The 18,140-nt window shown below is 41.8% G+C and overlaps 1 protein-coding gene across 4 annotated transcripts in view; it reads left to right on the top strand.

Annotated features, from left to right (window-relative positions):
- Positions 1–18,140, top strand: part of LOC125448211 (signal transducer and activator of transcription 1-like) — a 69,439-nt gene that overhangs the window by 35,804 nt on the left and 15,495 nt on the right. For all 4 annotated transcript variants that reach the window (XM_059643461.1, XM_059643460.1, XM_059643457.1 and 1 more), the window contains 10 exons: positions 449–541; positions 2,059–2,121; positions 3,808–3,828; positions 5,255–5,348; positions 5,462–5,509; positions 6,674–6,757; positions 11,667–11,765; positions 14,797–14,932; positions 17,201–17,253; positions 17,950–18,044. In XM_059643461.1, the coding sequence (XP_059499444.1) occupies positions 449–541; positions 2,059–2,121; positions 3,808–3,828; positions 5,255–5,348; positions 5,462–5,509; positions 6,674–6,757; positions 11,667–11,765; positions 14,797–14,932; positions 17,201–17,253; positions 17,950–18,044 (786 nt within the window). The remainder of the gene's footprint in view (positions 1–448; positions 542–2,058; positions 2,122–3,807; positions 3,829–5,254; positions 5,349–5,461; positions 5,510–6,673; positions 6,758–11,666; positions 11,766–14,796; positions 14,933–17,200; positions 17,254–17,949; positions 18,045–18,140) is intronic.

Here is an 18,140-nt window from a genome sequence, read left to right as displayed (position 1 = left end):
AAGAGCCAATCAAGGGCAATTAGGGCTGGGCAAAAAATGTCAGCCTTACCCACATCCTATGTAAGAATGACAATAATGAAGGGTAAGAGGAACATAAACATCTCCATGAATGAGATGGACTAAATGGCCATTCCTGTGCAGTGCACTCAATGCATTATCATTTCATCGTTTCCCATGCTATATACAAGTCAGGAATTGGATCAATTGGGAATGAAATTTTCATTACTAATTTTGTAGGTAAAATTCTGTGGGAGAGATGGGGATGGAGATTCAGATGTGGAAACATCAAGTATCTAAGTTGGTAGGAACATAAAATCTTTAAATTCAGCAGACCAAAGGCAAATATAGTCTTCTTAAATGCTGTTTAATGGCAAGCGCTTTTTTTAAAAAACAATATTATTTGGTTATTAATTGAAATAAATGAATCTTTTTTTTCATATAAATATAGTGCATTTGTTGTGGAGAATCAACCTTGTATGCCTGTTCAGAGTAAGATGCCTCTGGTGTTGAGAACAAGCTCACAGTTCTCTGTTAAGCCGCGGTGAGTACAGGTTTTGCCTTCAATGAAATCATAGAATGATGTTTAAAGTACTCGGCTGTCCTGTAATGATTCACATTTGGATTTTGTGTGTGAAGCAAGAAATACTTGCGTGAAAATAAAAAGGTAGTGATCAAGTGGGATGCTTCAGTAGTACCAGAAAATTTGTTTCAAGTTCAACTCCAGTGGCTGGAGTACATAATCTATGCTGGCACAGCCCAGTGTAGTACTGAGGGAGTGCTGCATTCTCTGAGGTGCCATCCTTTGGCTGAGACATTAAATTGAGGCCCATCTTCCCTTTTGGGCAGATGTTTTCAAAAAAATCCAGTGCTTGCGGTTTTGAAGGGGAGCAGGGGAATTTCCTGGTGTCTTGGACAATATTTATCCCCCAATATCTCAAAACGTCATTGGTCATTTATCATGTTGCTATTTTTGGGCACTTGCTGTGTGAAATTAGCTGGTGCAGTTCCCAACTTTATGGCAGTGACTACACTTCAGAACCACTTAATTAGCTGAAGTGCCTTGGACCATTTGGGGGTCATGAAGGACAGTGTATAAGTTCAAGATCTATCTTTAATTCAGCTGGTTCCTACTGCACGTGGCCTGTGTGCCTAGCAACTTCCTCCTAGGTTTGGATTTTTTTTGTTTATAATGTAAATTTAAAGGCTGATTTGAGCTGACAAATGGTAAGTGCAGAGTCTGAGAGATTTGATAAATCAAGACTAATACTGCTGACTGGTCTTTTGATGTGAGAACTTACAGCATCTGACAAATTGCTGACCTATAACGTTGAAAGGATATTATGAGTTTGTGTACTGTTCAGTCTACACTGCTGCTTAAAAATAATGACTTCTAGGCAGCATTCTATTTTGGGGTCAGTGGTGCACTGTAATGAAGGAAAGTGGAAATAATAATTATTTTTTAAAATTGTAAAACAGTGAGTATATTTTCTGAAGGAGGAAAGTCCTGAGTATTTCTGAATGTTGCTGGCATATTAAGTTGCAAAATGTATTCTCAGAAGAAAGTGATCATGTAACGACTGTTGGCTGGATTTTCAAACAATTTAGTTAAAGTGAACAATTCCATAAATAATTTCACTGCTATATTTATTTTGAAGACTGTGCCCATACTCATTTGCAGAATAAGATGTCTAGAAATGCATTATAGGTCAGACCAGAGTCTGGATATTGAGATGATCCCTAGAATTATGTGGATGCTTGATAGTGCAGTGGGCTTGCACATTTGCGCTCTGCTGGCCCAGGAATGATTCAGTTTTGTAAAGGTTTGTACAAGTCCTCCTCCCTCTTGTATCTTGTATCATGGTTTGAGGAAAACAAATGGGGGAGGGGGGGAAAGAGAGACTTCAAATGCTGCTTTAGTGTATCTATGACTCACTTTCTAACAAAAAGTATATATTGTAGGGGGCAGAACTTAGATTTTAAAGTTAGATCATGTATTTCAAGAACTACAACTAATTGATGTCATGTTTCTTTCTAAGTCCATGTTCTGTTCTCTTGCAGACTTTTAGTGAAACTGCCAGACTTAGCAAATCATATTATGAAAGTGAAGGTTTGCATTGATAAGTAAGTGATCAACAATCGTACTTCTATAATATAAATATGTGTACTAATCTTCTATTGGGTCACATCTGCCTGCGTCTGTTTGGATTAAGAGGTCTGAAATGTCCAGACTGTTGGTTTTGTACTTCTGTGACACATTTTTTACAAGGAAAAAGCAATCTCCTCAGTTGCTTCCTCTCTTGTATCTTGATGACCAAGTACTGAGCTGACATAAAGCAATAAAGAGGGCTGGCAGCACTTTGCTGTAATGTTTGTGTGTAAGTAAGGCTCATTGATTTGGGTTTGTATCTCTCTGAAAGTGGTAGCCCCTTTACTGTTGGGAGAAATCCAGGAGGCCAGGATACTTCCTCGCCTTGCCATGTTTCCTCTTTATCTTCCTAGTTCAGCATTACTAGAATAAAGTGCTGAAAAATCAGTATTGTTGATGCTTGAGTTGCAATGTCCTAAACACATGCTGAATGCACAGATGAAATTCAGCATAATGAAAAAAAGAAAGCAGACCAGAGTACAAATTTCTTTGTTCAGCTGGCCGGCTAGCTCCCAGTGGCAGCTGATAGAGTAGCACTGTAATCTCTACTCTTGTGATGATAAATATTCTGTTGTAAAGCTAAGAAAATTTGAAATACTACTTTTCCTCCTATTTGTAATGTTCAAGAGTATTTGTTTAAGTTAGTTTAAAATTGGGCAAAGGGCTATGCCTAACAGTAGGACATCTCTATCGTTAAACTACAAGACCTCAGTGATTCCTTTTCCAACTCTGTTCATGCACCTCCCTTGCATTGACCTTGCTTATAATAGATTAGTTACATTTGTTGACTAGGTCACTAAATCATAAAGCACACTTTTCCTCATTCACTTCAATATAATCAGTGTTTTGTTAACTGGTTGTCTGTTCAGTGCCAGTGATGGTTCACTAGCCTTGCAGTCAGGATGATTCCAGTCTGTGCTGAGGTAGCTGAAATCAGCTAACACAGAAATCCTGGGTACAACAGTTTGATCTTGCATGATGGAAGAAGGAAAATCCTGGTCCCTGTTACTGATTGTTCGCTCCTGCTCGGAAATGTGCTTGTGTAGTATACGGGGCAAAAACACAATAGACTTGGCTATGGTTTTCTTCTCTTTGTTCAAATAGCCTGTTGGTAGCATAGATAAAGACCCACTTTAGCCAAAATACTGGAAGTTACTTTGCATCTACGGAATTGTACTCTTGAGTCAGCACCTATCAGAAGAGGAGGGAAAAGACAAAAGGACACATGGAGAATAAGTAAATTAAGTTCCTTCATCACAAAGCCGGTAGAGTGAACAAGCCACACGTTGCCACGTTGTCAGTTGTTTAAAAGCAGTAAGATTTTAGGTAGGCTGAGTGTCTTCCCTCTCTGGTAATCACTTCCAATAAGTGTCTCTGACACTGGGATTAACTGTTCCTGGTGAATGTTTCCAAAAATGTCAGCTCTCTGTCTCTGAGACAATTCTAACAGATTTGCTAAGAAGACAGAAAACCCCTTCTGAATAGGGGGTAGACATGGTGAAATGAACTCCTCCTTTAAAGGACTGTGTTGGTTGAATATGGCTGTGTGATATATAAACCTTGTCTCAAGCAAGCTTTTCATGTTCTTGTCTTGACAAACTTAACAAAAATAACCATAAAATATTTGTCAACCAATTCTATTTTATGTTTTAAACTTGCAGGAATTCACCAAATGGGAAAGGGTAAGAACATTTCTTTTTCCAGGAACATTATGAACTTTTATTTTGACTGATCTACATAGTGATGAAAATTAGTTCTATATCTTAACCATGACATGATGAAAAAATCAGCAGGGACTTGATCCAAGCATCAGTTGAAATGTTGGATGTAAGGTTTCTTTCCACCAGGGGTGGAATGGTGGCACAGTGGTTAGCACTGCTGCCTCACACTCCAGAGACATGGGTTCGATTCCAGCCTCGGGCAACTGTGTCTGTGTGGAGTTTGCACATTCTCCCCGTGTCTGTGTGGGTTTCTTCCGGGTGCTCCACTTTCCTTCTACAGTCCAAAGATGTACAGGCTAAGTGGTTTGGTCATGCTAAATTGCCTGTAACGTTCAGGCATGTGTAGCTTAGGTGGGTCAGTTGAGGATGGGATGCTCCAAGTGTCAGTGTGGATTTGTTGGGCCAAAGGGCCTGTTTTCACACTGTAGGGATTCTATTCTATGATCCCAGAGCCAAGGTAGAGAGTTTCCTTATAAGTAAAGAGATTTTAAGAAAAGTTATCCAACACACGAAACCCTGAACTGATTTTTCAAAGCCTATGTTTAAAAAACATTTTGACCATATTATAATATATCCATGGCCACAACATTGCTCACCTCTACTGTTTCTCACTCTGTCTATTTCCCCCCCAACCACCCCCAAATATATTGCTGAAACCCTCATTCTTAACTGAAGTCACCTCCTGACAAAGCCAGACATTAATGGAGAAACTCAGCAGGTCCGGCATTCACCACCAGACTCTGTTTTTCCTTTAGTGCTCAGCTCTCCACCCTCCCAAATGCACCTTAAGCAGATTTCTGGCTCATTTCATAAATTCTTTAGCTGTATTGTATTCTGCATGAAGCCCTCACCATCGCTCCTTGCTAACCCACTTCCATTAAGTCAGCTTCTCCAATGTATTCACTTAGCCTTTGACTTCCTAATTAATAAATCCTCCTTTTTTTAAAGAGGCCTTGCCTCACTAGATCTTTCCCATTGATCTTGCATTTCACCATTCATAATGTCAGCTTGACAACCTCAGCTTGCAGCTTTTGTAACCCTGTTTATTTGTAATCCTCTTGCAAATCTTCCCTGGAACCTATGTTGTTTGCCAAGCTTTCAGTCACCTCTTCAACCTTTGCTCTCTCTGTTTTGTGTTCATTTGAACGAGATGAAAATAGTTGTAGAAGTGCGAGTTTTTTAAAAAGTGAGTAGTAAAGAACAAAATTTGATGTTTTACCTTTTCTTAATATCTCCAGGATGGCAAAATGTGACTTAAGGAAACTGAAAAACAACAGTGAAAAGGGAACATGTTAAAGCAGTAACCTCTAATAGCATGTGATTTAACAGGTTGTTGCCTTTGGGGAGCAGGTTTGCATTGTTAATATCACTCTTTGCTTTTGACCAGGTATCGCAAATTCAATATACTTGGCACAACCACAAAAGCAATGAACATGATGGATTCCAGATTTGGGGGCTTATGTGCTGACTTCAGACATTTGGTAAGCAGTGTTCTGTGCTTGATTTTATTGCACTTGTTATATTTTCTGATTTAGTGTTGATTCTGCATGAATCAAACCATTTCTACACAACAATTCTACTTTTCTAATTGCAGCAACTAAAGGAGCAGAAGTCTGTAATTGGAGGAAAAGGAAGTAACGAGGTAATAGATGAGATTTGAAAATGATTTGTACCCTTGCCAATGAGTTAGACCCTGAAGTCAGCCCCCATAATTCAATTCAAAATTTAATGATGTCCCAAGATTCCAATGTAGTTTGGCAAAGGTACAACGGTACCCTGTCATAGAATCATTGCAATGATTCTTAAACACTAAACTACATGGCGAATGACTCGGGAAAACAGTGACAGGATTGAGCAGAGTCAGCATGGATTTACAAAAGGGAAATTATGCTTGACAAATCTACTGGAATTTTTTTGAGGATGTTACCCATAGAGTTGATTAGGGGCCCAGTGAATGTGGTTTACTTGGACTTTCAAAAAGTGTTTGATAAGGTCCCACGTAGGAGATTAGCACATAGAATTTAAAGTGGATGTGATTGGGGATAGTGAACTGACATGGATAGAGAACTGGTCAGCAGGCAGGAAATAAAGAGCAAGAATAAAGGGGTCACTTTCCGAGTGGGTGGCAGTGATAGGAATCAATGCTCGCGTTCCAGCTATTCATATTATTATATGTAAATGATTTTGGTAAGGCAACCAAGTGTAGTATCTTCAAGTTTGCAGATGAAAAAAAGGTGGGTGGGAGGGTGAGCTGTGAAGAGGATGCAGAGATGCTTCAGTTTGATTTGGATACGTTGAGTATGTGGGAAAATGCATGACCAATGAACTATAATGTGGGTAAATATGAGGTGGGGTTCTCATAGAAACCTATAAGATTCAAACAGGACGAGACAGGGTAAACACTGGAAGGATGTTCTTGATTACCGAGGAATCCAGACCTGGAGTCACTGTTTTAACATCTGGGATAGGACTGAAGCATCCCCAGTTGTTTTGTTGGGGAGGAGCAGGGGGGCACTTTAAATTCTAGCCCAGAGTTTCTGTCTGGTTACAGGCAGCATGGAGCTATTTTATAAACTGGCAAGTAGCTTTGACCATTAGTTTTCTGGAAGTTCAACTGAGTTAATGTTTTATTTCATGTTGGTAAGGATTTGAAACTTATTTTACACATCTACAGAAACACTTCCTTTGTGCAATTGTCATGATTTGATTTTATATCGAATGATGCTCACCATGTGTGCAAGGTCTGTGCCTGCATTATTCGTTCTTTAATCTTTTCCTCTTTCTCCATGTGCTTTACCTCCTCCAGGCTTCTCTCATCGTGACTGAGGAGCTCCATCTTATTAGTTTTGAGACTGAGCTGCTTTACCAAGAGCTTGACCTCGTTCTTGAGGTAGGTTTGCCACTTAGCTGTCATTGTTGAGACATTTGCCATGGATCCAGTGCTGTGAAGCCCCAAACCTTGTTTTTGGTGAGAGTGGGGTGGGGGAAGAGGCTCAGAGTTGAGTAAGCAGACAATTAGATACATGACTGCCATCGTAGTTGTGCTCATTCTTCATGTAGTGAACAATGCCTAAGTTGACTGCTGATAATGCGCCTTTCAATTTTTAAATCACTGAACTAAACATGTATGAAATATTATCCCACGTTTTATAGGCAGTAGTTCTGATTTCTCTTATCAGGGGTTCTATAGCAATGGCTGATCCATCAATGGATCTGGGTAACAGTTCCCCTGGCGAGAGAGATCCTGAGAGATCTACATGATTTCACTGTTTTTAATGGAAGCTTATTGATTTGGTGGCTGTGTATACCAAGAGAACGTGTTCAGAACTGACGTTGCAATTTGATCTTGCCTCCTGAAATTGGAAATCTCCCTTGATTGTCAAGAATGGCATGGACAAGATTTTAGCACAATTTGTTCAAAGTTATCAAAACAAAGACTTTTGCTCTTGGAATTAGTTTGGTATCTATTTAACCCCGTGTTAGTTTTGTCATGTATCCTGTCCCTTATTAATGTTGGCAAAGATACATTAATCATGTGCCTTTGGCATTGACTGCCATATACCTACATTAGTTTGATTTATTGTTATCACATGTATTGAGATACAGTGAAAAGTGTTGTTTTGCGAGCTATACAATCTGCCTGTATCATATGAAGTGCATCAGGGTAGCAGAACAGAGTGCAGAATCCAGTATTACAGCCGCAGAGAGAGAGAGAGATTGAACGATGTTAACATTGGGGAAGTTCATTTAAAAGTCTGGTAACAGCAGGGAAGAAGCTGTATGTGTGTTCTAACTTTTATATCCTCCACCTAATGGAAAAGGGTGGAAGAGACTATAGCCAGGGTCAGAGGGGTCTTTGATTATGTTGGTTGCTTTCCTGAGGCAGCAGGAAGTATGGATGGAGTCAATGGATAGAAGGCTGGTTTGCATGATAGTCTGGACAATGTTTACGGCTCTATGTAGTTTCTTGCAGTCTTGACCAGTGCGTACCAAGCTGTGATATATACAGATAGAATGCTTTCTATGGTGCATCTATAAAAATTGGTGAGAGTTTTTGTGGACATGCCAAATTTCTTCAGCCTTTTGCGGAATCATAAAATCCCTATAGTGTGGAAGCAGGCCATTTGGCCTGTTGGGTCTGCACCGACCCTCTGAAAAGCATTCCACCCAGATCCATCCCATCCCTGTAACACTGCATTTACCATGTCTAACCCATCCAGCCTGGACACTGGGCAATTTAGCATGGCCAGTCTACCTAAACTACACATCTTTGGCCTGTGGGAGGAAACCCACAGACATGGAGAGAATGCGCAAACACCATGCAGACAGTTGTCCAAGGCTGGAATTGAATCTGGGAAGTAGAGATTTTGTGCTTTCTTTACTGTCCTGTCAACATGGGTGGATCAGGACAGATCATTGGTGCTTGTCACTCCTCTGAACTTGATGCTGTCAACCGTCTCCATCTCAGTTCCATTGATGCAGATAGGGGCATGCACTCCACTCTGCTTCCTGAAGTCAATGGCCACCTTCTTCATTTTGCTGACGTTGATGGAGAGATTGTTGTCTTTACGCCATTTTGCTAGGCACTCAATCTCTTTCCTGTACTCTGTCTCGCAGGTAGGATCTCAAACGACAACAACAGTGGTGTCATCAGCAAACCTGTAAATGGAGTTGGCGCAGAATTTGATCTACAGTTTGGAGTATAGTAGGGGGCTCGGGACAACGGCATTGAGGGTTAGAGGAGGTGATGTTGCCTATTCTTACTGATTTATGGTCTATGGGTCAGGAAGTTGAGGATCCAATTACAGAAAGAGTTTGTTTGGAAATATGGTGTTGACTACAGCTCCCCCTCCAATAAATAGGAGCCTGATGTGGGTATCATTGTTATTCCGATGTTCCTGGGATGAGTGTAGGGCCAGGGAGATGGTGTCTGCTGGGGACCTGTTGCGGCAATAGGCAAATTGCAAAGGATCAAGGCAATTTGGTAGGCTGGAGTTGATGTGAGCCATGACTAACCCCTGTAAGCACTTCATAATTATCAAACACAGAGTCACTGCACAGTAGTCATTGAGGCATGCTGCACAATTTTTTTGACACCGGGATGATGGTGCTCATCTTGAAGTAGGTGGGAACCTTGCATTGTAGTTAGGAGAAGTTAAAGATGTCAGTGAATAATCCTGCAAGCTGGTCTGCACAGGATCTGAGTGTGTTACTGGGGACTCCGTCCAGGCAGTTGCTTTCCATGGGCTCACTCTCAAGATGTCGGCTCTGATGTCTGTTGCAGTAATCGTGGGTACAGGTGCATCGGAGAGCTGTTGGGATAGGTGACGTTATTTCACTGACCTTCTGTTCAAAGCGGGCGCACGCACCAACTGATGTGATCTTCCGGTTGCCATCCAATTTAACTCCTCCCACTCCCCTAATGACCTCGGAAGGTGATGGTGTCAAGTGGTATTATCGCTGGGCTGTTAATCCAGGTACATTCTGGGCATCCAGGTTTGAATCCTGCCACGGCAGATGGTGGAATTTGGAGTCAATAAAAATATCTGGAATTAAGAGTCTAACTATGTCCATGAGCCCATTGTAGATTGTCAGAAAAACCCATCTGGTTCACTAATGCCCTTTTAGGGAAGAAAACTGCCATCCTTACCTGGTCTGGTCTACATGTGTCCCCAGACCCACAGCAACGTGGATGACTCTGAACTGCCCTCTGGGCAAGTAGGGATGGGCAATAAATGCTGCCTGGTCAGCGGTATCCTCATCCCATGAATGAATAAAGAAAAAAAATGTCCATCTCCACACTGTGCTTTCTCTCTCTGGCCTTACCAAGGCTGTACCTGGATTTCCTGTATCAATCAGGTTTACCTGACTTGAGTGCCTCAGACCTGGACTTCAGTAGGAAGTGGATCTCGCGGTTCATCCATGGTTTCCAGTTGGGCACATTTGGATTTACTTCTTCAGCACAGTCTTCTACACACTTACTAATGTAGTCTGTGACAGTAGTGTTGAATTTGTTTAGGATGACTGCTGAGTTCTTGAATGTGCATCAGTCCACTGTCTCGTGAGCAATCCCGTTAGAAGCCCTTCCATTGCAACAGACTGACATTACATTACTTTCTGTCCTGGGCCCTCATGCTTTAATTTCTGCTTGTAAGCTGGGAGGACGAGCATAGCGTTGTGATCTGATTTTTCCAAAATGCTGATGGGTGTGGAGCGGTAGGCATCTTTTGGTTGTATAGCAATGGTCAAGGATGTTTGGACCTCTGATGCAACAGGAGACGTGAATGGTATTTTGGTAGAGCTTTCTTAATATTGGCATAGTTGACGTCACCGGCTATGATGAAGAAGGCTTCAGGGTTTTCTGTCACAGGATTGTTTGTAGCGTTGTACACTTTGTCAAGTGCACTCTTCATTTCTGCAATAGGGTGGGATGTAGACTGTTGTCAGAGTAGCAGAGGTGATCTCACATGGCAGGTAGTAGGCCTGGCACTTCATTGTAAGATATTATGGGTGTGGAGAGCAGTAACTTGCCAGGGTTGCCACATCTGAGCACCAGGAGGTATTAATTAAGAGGCAGACCCCACTGCTCCTTGCCTTGCCCGAGGACGCTGAGCAGTCCATTTAGTGAACTGAGAAACCCTCTGGTTGTAGGGCACAGTCAGCCATGTCTCTGTAAAACGGTACACAGCAGTCTCTCAATTCCCTTTAGAAGGTGCATTTAGCTTTAAGTTCATCCATTTTGTTCTTAATGGCTTGGATGTTTAAGAGTATGCTAGGGAGGGGGGAAATTGAAACCACACAGTTTCAGTCTGACCTGAAGTCTAGTGCATCTCCTGTGTTTACCTAGGTAGGTTTCTGCTCCTAGTCGATCCCAGGTGTCAGTCAGGGAAGTCTGCTGCTCAGAGCGGTGTATGTGTGCTCTCAATGGGCATCAGTTGTGGCCTTGAGCGCTCCAGGGGGTCTTGTGGCCAGTTCGGTCAGGTCTGGCTCCTGCACTAGTCAGGCCTCCGTTCTGGGCTTGTGGCTCCAGCATCGGCAATGTAAATTGGTGCGTCTGAGATAGTAGGAACTGCAGATGCTGGAGAATCTGAGATAACAAGGTGTAGAGCTGGATGAGCACAGGCCAAGCACCATCAGAGGAGCAGGAAGGCTGACTTTTTGGGCCTAGGCCCTCCTTCATCATCAGCTTTCCTGCACCTCTGATGCTGCTTGGCCTACTGTGTTCATTCAGCTCTACACCTTGCTATCTCATTGGTGTATCTGATGGGATCCTGGGCACTAATCTCATTCATGAGCGCTTCGGGGAGGTCTTCTAGTTGGTCTGGTAGGGCCTCCGGGACGTGGGATCAGGTCTTGTTCCAGTACTGGTTGGGCCTCCGTTTTCAGGTTTCCATGAGGAGGTCAGGCTTGTGGGAAGCCAGTACGTCCTTAATTCCCCTGCGCTTGCAGTTCCAGTGTTGGTAGTCGAGCCTCATCAGTCAGAGGATCTTTAAACCTGGAAGTAGATTTAAGAGAAGATGTTAATAATTCTGATGGACTTGGAATTGAGGTTTTAAAAAACACAGAACGGCTAGCAAAGTGTCACCATGTTCCAGTGCCATCTTGAAGTACATTGCAGCTGTAACTAGACTTCAAACAAAAAAGTGCTTCATTACTTTGGGTTTGTCCAAGATGTTGAAAGGTTCTTCTTAAATTCAAGATTTTATTTTATGATATTGCAGTATTGGTTCAGTAATCTTTAACACTATTCCAACAAGAGAATAAAATTAAAGTCTCACCCTTTTTATGTTTTTTGACAGACTTGCACTTTACCTGTTGTTATCATCTCAAATGCCAGTCAGCTCCTTAGTGGCTGGGCTTCAGTGGTTTGGTACAACATGCTCTGCAATGATCCAAAGGTAAAAGTCTGGAAACTTCCTCAAACGGGGTAGAAGTTGGGGCGGGGGTGAGGGGGGTGCCGCGGAGTTAATGAATTTGTTCTTAATCATCATTTGCCCAGGACCAGTAAAGAATATTGAAGTCTACAGCATCTTGTACTGACCTTATGACTTAACAGGAAGTGGAAAGTTCATTCTCTGGCTGTACATTGACGAAGGGATAGGACTTTTAATTAAGTGATTTTGGAGCACGCTCAAGTGTATGCCTGAGTGGCTCATTTTGTGGACATCAAACCATTTCCTTGCAGGAAGCAAAGTCCCAGCGGTTTCCACTGGTCTTTTAGTTCCTTTATTTTGGTATGGCTCCGTGTGTTATTTCTGGATTGCTCCGGAAGCTTTAACCTTTTCTATAAAGAAAGGAAAGTGTAGAATGCAAAAAGAAATCCACCTCCAAGTTAGTGTTGGCCTCTTGATGGAAGGGTTGGGGAAAAGGGGAACAAAAGCACCTGATCCGCAAGAATCCTCTTGTGACCATAGCTCACGTGTTCTCATTGCTGTCAACTGGGAATTGACACCTTTGTTTTATCAGCTGACCAATTAGGAGTTTTTCTCTAAGTGGTGGAATGCTTGTTGGAGGGGAAGCACTAAAAATGATTGGACTATGTTATTCAGGTTTGTAATTTATCATTTGAGAACTTGTGATCAAAACTGAAGAAAAGGAATTTTAGTTTTTCAGTTCTATGAAATCCTCACTTTTTAAAGGCACAAAATTGTTTTGAATGTAGTTTAAAATAACATTTTAAGAAGTCCTATGATTTTAATTAATGATGAGTAATCTAGCTAGGGAGATAATTAAGGTGTTTGCTGACTTGAGTTTTATGACCACTGGAGTGAGAGGGAAAAGAAACCAGAAGCAGGTTCGTGCAGGCAGATGAGGCCCAAGAGGTGGTGGTGTTAGCAGTTTTCAAGAAGTCAGGGCCAGAAAGAAGTCTTGAGATGCTTTGAACTGAGTGAGAAGAAAGTTACAGCAGCAAAACCCTGTGGAGGTATTGGAGGAAGACCTCCTACAATGGTCTTGAAGATGAGTTGAGGAAATCCATGTTAAGTAATAGTGAGCTGATTTAGCAGTTTGTTTTAAGGGCCTCGGGGAGTGACATTAAATGAAGAAAATTGCACCTTAGTGAACGTGCAGAGGCTTATAGAAAGGAAATTCTGCAACAGTGTCCCTGAGCAGACATGGAGATAGGGTTTGATGCTTCATTGAGGTTTGAGTGTCTGAAAAGAGTATTGTTGGGATAAAAAGGATGAACCTATCTTACTGAATATTCGTTTTTTAAACACAAAAGCAAGTGAATAATAAACTTCTGTTATTTTACTAAAAGTACATTGTCAGCATCTTGTGATTATGTTCAGTGACTGACCTCCACAGTGAGTGGGGGGAGAAAAAGCAAAAATAAAACTTGCATCCTATCAAGCCAGGTCTCACTCCTGGGATCTGTCTTGGCTGGTATGAGCGTTAGTTGGAATCAGAACCAAAGTAACAGGAACAATTCAATACTAAAACCACAGACAAGTGGTGACACTAGCAGGTAGCAATAAGTATATAAAAACCAAAAAACTGCAGCTGCTGGAAATCAGAAATTGCTGGGAAAGTTTAGCAGGTCTGGCAGCATCTGTGGAGAGAAAGTAGTGTTAACATTTCAGACCTCCTTCAGAACTGATTCCGTTTTTCCAAGTTCTTCCGATTCCACTGGATCTGTTCTGACGCTAACTTTTTTACAAGGAAGCCTCCAAAATGCCCACCTTCTTCCTCAATCAAGGATTCCCCACTACTGTGTTTTGACAGGGACTTCAGCCATGTTGCACCCATCCATAGGATCATTAGCCACTACTTCCTCCATGTCCAGCAGGATTTCACTACCAGACGCATTCCCCTCCCCTCCCTTGTCAGCTTTCCACAGAGACTGTTCGTCTCCAGGACACCTCAATCCACTACCGATCGCCTCCCCACAGCCTTACAGCACCTTCCCATGTAATCACAGAAGGCAAAATACCTCCCCATTGACTTCTTCCCTCCTCACTTATCCAAAGTCCTAGACACACCTTCTAAATGAAGCAGTGCTTTACCTGCACTTCATTCAATCTAGCCTGTTGCGTTTGCTGCTCAAAACTTGGTCTCCCCTACATTGGAGAAACAAAGTGTAGACTGGGTGACTGCTTTGCAGAACATCTATGTTCCATCCGTAACAATGACCCTGAGCTTCTGATTGCCTGCCAGTTCAACACACTATTGTGTTCCCTGCCCAGCAACTGTCTTGGCTTGCTACGCTTCCCCGGCGAAGCTCAGCACATGCTGGAAGAACAGCACCTTATTTTCTGCTTGGGAACTCTGCAACCTTCTGGAATCAGTGTCAAGTTCAATAATTTTAGGGCCTGAGCACTGTCACATGTCCTTACCCTAACCCCCACGTACCAGGCCATGTCATTACATGGGCTGCTACCTTGCAAAACCTATTGTCAGCCCTAATAGTCCCCATTAACAGCTTTTCATTCTCCCAGACTGACCTTTACCCACTCTTCTGTCTGCCCAACTATTCTGTATCTCTGGGCTCTGTCTCAATCTATCGATTACTCCTTCACCATCTCGAGCATATATACCGACCTTCTCCTAGCTACATCTGTTCTGAAAAGGGGGTCAGTAGACCTGAAACGTTTACTCTGCTTTCTGTCTCCACAGATGCTGATGGACCTGCAGAGTTTTTTCCAGCAATTTCTGATTTTATTAGCAATAAGTATAATCGGAACTCAGCAGTGATTTGCACTTTTACCCTCTCTAATGATGATAATAAATACAAAATGCAGCAGGGAGCTCTGTTATTGTCATAAGAATGTTGTGAGACATATTCTTTATCAAGGTCAGTAGGTACTGTGAAACAAATGTAAAATATTAATGCGTGTGGCTGTAGAATACTAATGTCATGTACATAAGTTTAGATTGTATTCTGAAACGAGTAATTTTTGGGAGTAAATTTTTCTTCTCTCTGTCTTCCAGAATTTAATGTTCTTTTCCAACCCTCCCTTGGCACCATGGAGCCAGCTGTCAGAGGCACTAAGTTGGCAGTTTTCTTCAAACACCAAAAGGCAGCTGGATGCTGAGCAGCTCAGCATGTTGGCAGAAAAGTTATTTGGTGAGAATCTTCAGCTGTGATCTATTGTGCTGTGTGGGCCTGCTACCTTTCTTCGAACAAGGGTTATATTGGATGTGTATATTTATCAAACTAAAAATCTAAAAGCTATCTAGTAATCCAGCAAAGACAAAAGGAGTTCTTCCCATGGCCATTTGAATTGCTTCTCTTTTTTTGTTTAAAATAAAATCTGGGGAGTAATGAAGTGTATCAAGCAGCTTTCAAGAAGAATGCTCACTGTGTCAGACTTCACCTGCAGTCTTCACGTCCTAAGAAATAATTTTTCAAATGTTGGCTCGTCCTGTGGTGTTCCACCTTCTCTCTTTTTCAATGCCACCTCCACCCACCTCAGTAGTCTTGTTTTACTTTAGTTTATCGACCAATCATTTCTAAAATGCTAGTTGTTTCTTTTTCAACAATTTTAAATGTCTCATTGTACTTCTGAGGTATATCCACTTTGTCTTAGTAATTCAAAAAAAGCAAACAAGAAAAAAAAATGTTGGGATGAGTGACCCAGTGGCTTGGTCAAAGGAGATGGTGAGCTGAAAGGAGAGAGATGCACAAGAGGTCAGAGTTGAGGCACAAAACTTTGAAGTAGAGGAAAAGAGTCATAATGTTGTGGAAATAGATTAGAGGGATGGAAAGGGCTATGAAGCAGTTGAAAATGCTAGAGGATTTTAAATATTATATGGTGACAGTGGCATAGTGGTAATGTCACTGGGTTAATAATCCAGGGCCTAGACCAATGTTCTAGGAACAACATGGGTTTGAATCGCACGATGGCAGGTGGTGAAATTTGAATTCAATGTATTTTTCAAAAAATCCGGAATTAAAAGCTATTCTAATAGCAACTGGTGGGGTGGGGCGGGGCGGGGCAGGGGGGCTGTTGGAACCTGGTTCACTAACATGCTTTAGGGAACGGAATTGGTCAGCTTTACTTGGCTTCGCCTACATGTGACTGCAGACTCACTCCTCTATCTGCCTCTAACATAGCAGAAGCAAGCCAGTTAGTTTAAGGGCAAATGGGGACAGGCAATAAATGCTGCTGTTGCCAGCAATGCAGTTCCCCCCCACCACCGCCCCCCCCACCCATCTCCTGCCAACGACCAAACCTCCCACAAGAATTTTTTTTAAAAGTTACAATGATGAACAGTGGGCATTAAGTCACTGAAGACCAGGATGATGTGAGTAGGTCGTGGGGCAGAATATCTGTCATGGGAATTTCAGGAAGCATTTTATTGGGAACACCTTAACGTCCATGTCTACTCTATTCCTAATCGAAAAGCACTTGATGTTGGGTAAAATTCACTTCTTACCGAATAAGCCTATTCCAGTGGACTGTGGGTAAAGATCAGGGCAAGTGACTTCGTGACAAGAGCATTAATATAACAAAGAAATAAGTGGCTATTTCCTCACTTGGTGTGTTCCCTGATCAGCATCCAAGATTGGCCCAGACACTCTGGTATATGTTAGGGTTAGGGTCTGGTATACAAGTAACTTTTACCAGCTACATTGCCTTGTAGTGTGTAATGTATAGTGTCAAATGTAAAGTAGTTCCCTGTTGACATCTTTCTGGGCTTTTAAAGCTTTATTTTAGAAGTTTAGTTTTTAAATATAAACTATATTGCTGTTACAATTGGAGAGTCTGGTTATGGCAGAATGGATTGTTTTTTCTTTAAGTTCCCAAAGAACCAGGTGGAGAATCTGAGGTAATACGGTGTAAAGCTGGATGAACACAGCAGGCCAAGCAGCAGAGGAGCAGGAAAGCTGCCATTTTGGGCCTGGACCCTTCTTCAGGAATGGCATTTCTGAAGGAGGGTCTAGGCCCGAAACGTCAGCTTTCCTGCTCCTCTGATGCTGCTTGGCCTGCTGTGTTCATCCAGCTTTACACCGTATTACCTCAGATTCTCCAGCATCTGCAGTTCCTACTGTCTCTGGAGAGATGAGGTAATTTTTTTGATGCAGTGAGTCATGAGGATCTGGAATGCAATGCCTGAAAGAACAGTGGAAGAAGACTTCAACAATGAACTTCAAAAGGAGAACTATTTGAAACGAAAAAGAATTGCAAGGCTATGAGGAAGAGTCAAGTGGACATGGGGCTAATTGAATAGCTCTTTGACAGAGCTGACAGCCATGATGAGCTGAGTTGCCTTTGATGCTGTTGGAGTTTTATTTTTCAAAAATCTGGTAACACTTCAGTTAAAAGTACAAAATATTGTCCTGATTTGGCAGATTTACCAGTATTGTCTGTGTTGTTCTTGTGTTGTTTAGGGCCTCAATCGAACTATGCAGATTGTTCCATTACGTGGGCCAAGTTTTCCAAGGTTAGTGACTTGAGCTGTACCCTATAATATCTACGTCTAACCTGTACAAACCTAAACTAGGCAACACTAGCTCTCCAAAGTCCACCTTAATTAAGGCCGGGTAAACTTTGCTTCTTCTTCTGTTCCTTTCTCAACCAATGTCCAAGATTCCCTGGCTGTACACCGTTACAATCCAAAGCTTTGTCGCAATGCTTCAATTAATGCTTTTGACGGATCTGACTGGAAACTTTTTGTACAGTTTTTGCTTCCCCAGAGTCCATATTAATACTGGGATGTCCTCAAGTTAAGTTATTCAGTAAAGCACTACTGATAAGTGTTCTATATGATAAAGTTTAATTTTCCTATTTGGTGTTTTCTTCCTTTATTTTCCCCCCTCCCCAACCAAAAAAAACCGCAAATGATCGGTTAACTACAGCTTGGGTAATGCTGCTGTTCAACGTGCAATTTGGTAGCTAGGCAATCCTATATCAAAACTGAGCATAGATTTAGGAGGTGTTAGTAAAATTGGGGTGTAGGGACTAATTGAAAGAGCCACCAGAGAGCTTGTACAGGTATTATTGGCTAAATGGCCTCCTCCTGTAATGTAAGATTCTGTGGTTCTATTTTATCTGCCAGTCCTATAACTTGTAGATTCTGGCAAGCTAATTTAAGGTAATTTTAATCATTTTCTATTTATTTTGGATATCTTTAATACAGGAGAATTTACCAGATCAGAGCTTTTCCTTCTGGCTCTGGTTGCAAGGCATCCTAGAGCTCATTAAGAAATACCTGGAGGATATCTGGAATGACGGGTAAGATGATTGCAGTGCATTGCATGTTGTATTCTCTCATTTTGATTAAATGGGCTAGTTTAATGTTCCTCCTTATACTGCAGAGGCATTTTTGAA

The sequence above is a fragment of the Stegostoma tigrinum genome, chromosome X (assembly GCF_030684315.1).
Source record: "Stegostoma tigrinum isolate sSteTig4 chromosome X, sSteTig4.hap1, whole genome shotgun sequence".
NCBI classification, from domain to species: Eukaryota; Metazoa; Chordata; class Chondrichthyes; order Orectolobiformes; family Stegostomatidae; genus Stegostoma; species Stegostoma tigrinum.
Note: the sequence above shows the minus strand (reverse complement) of the source record. Positions and strands in the feature narration are given on the sequence as shown.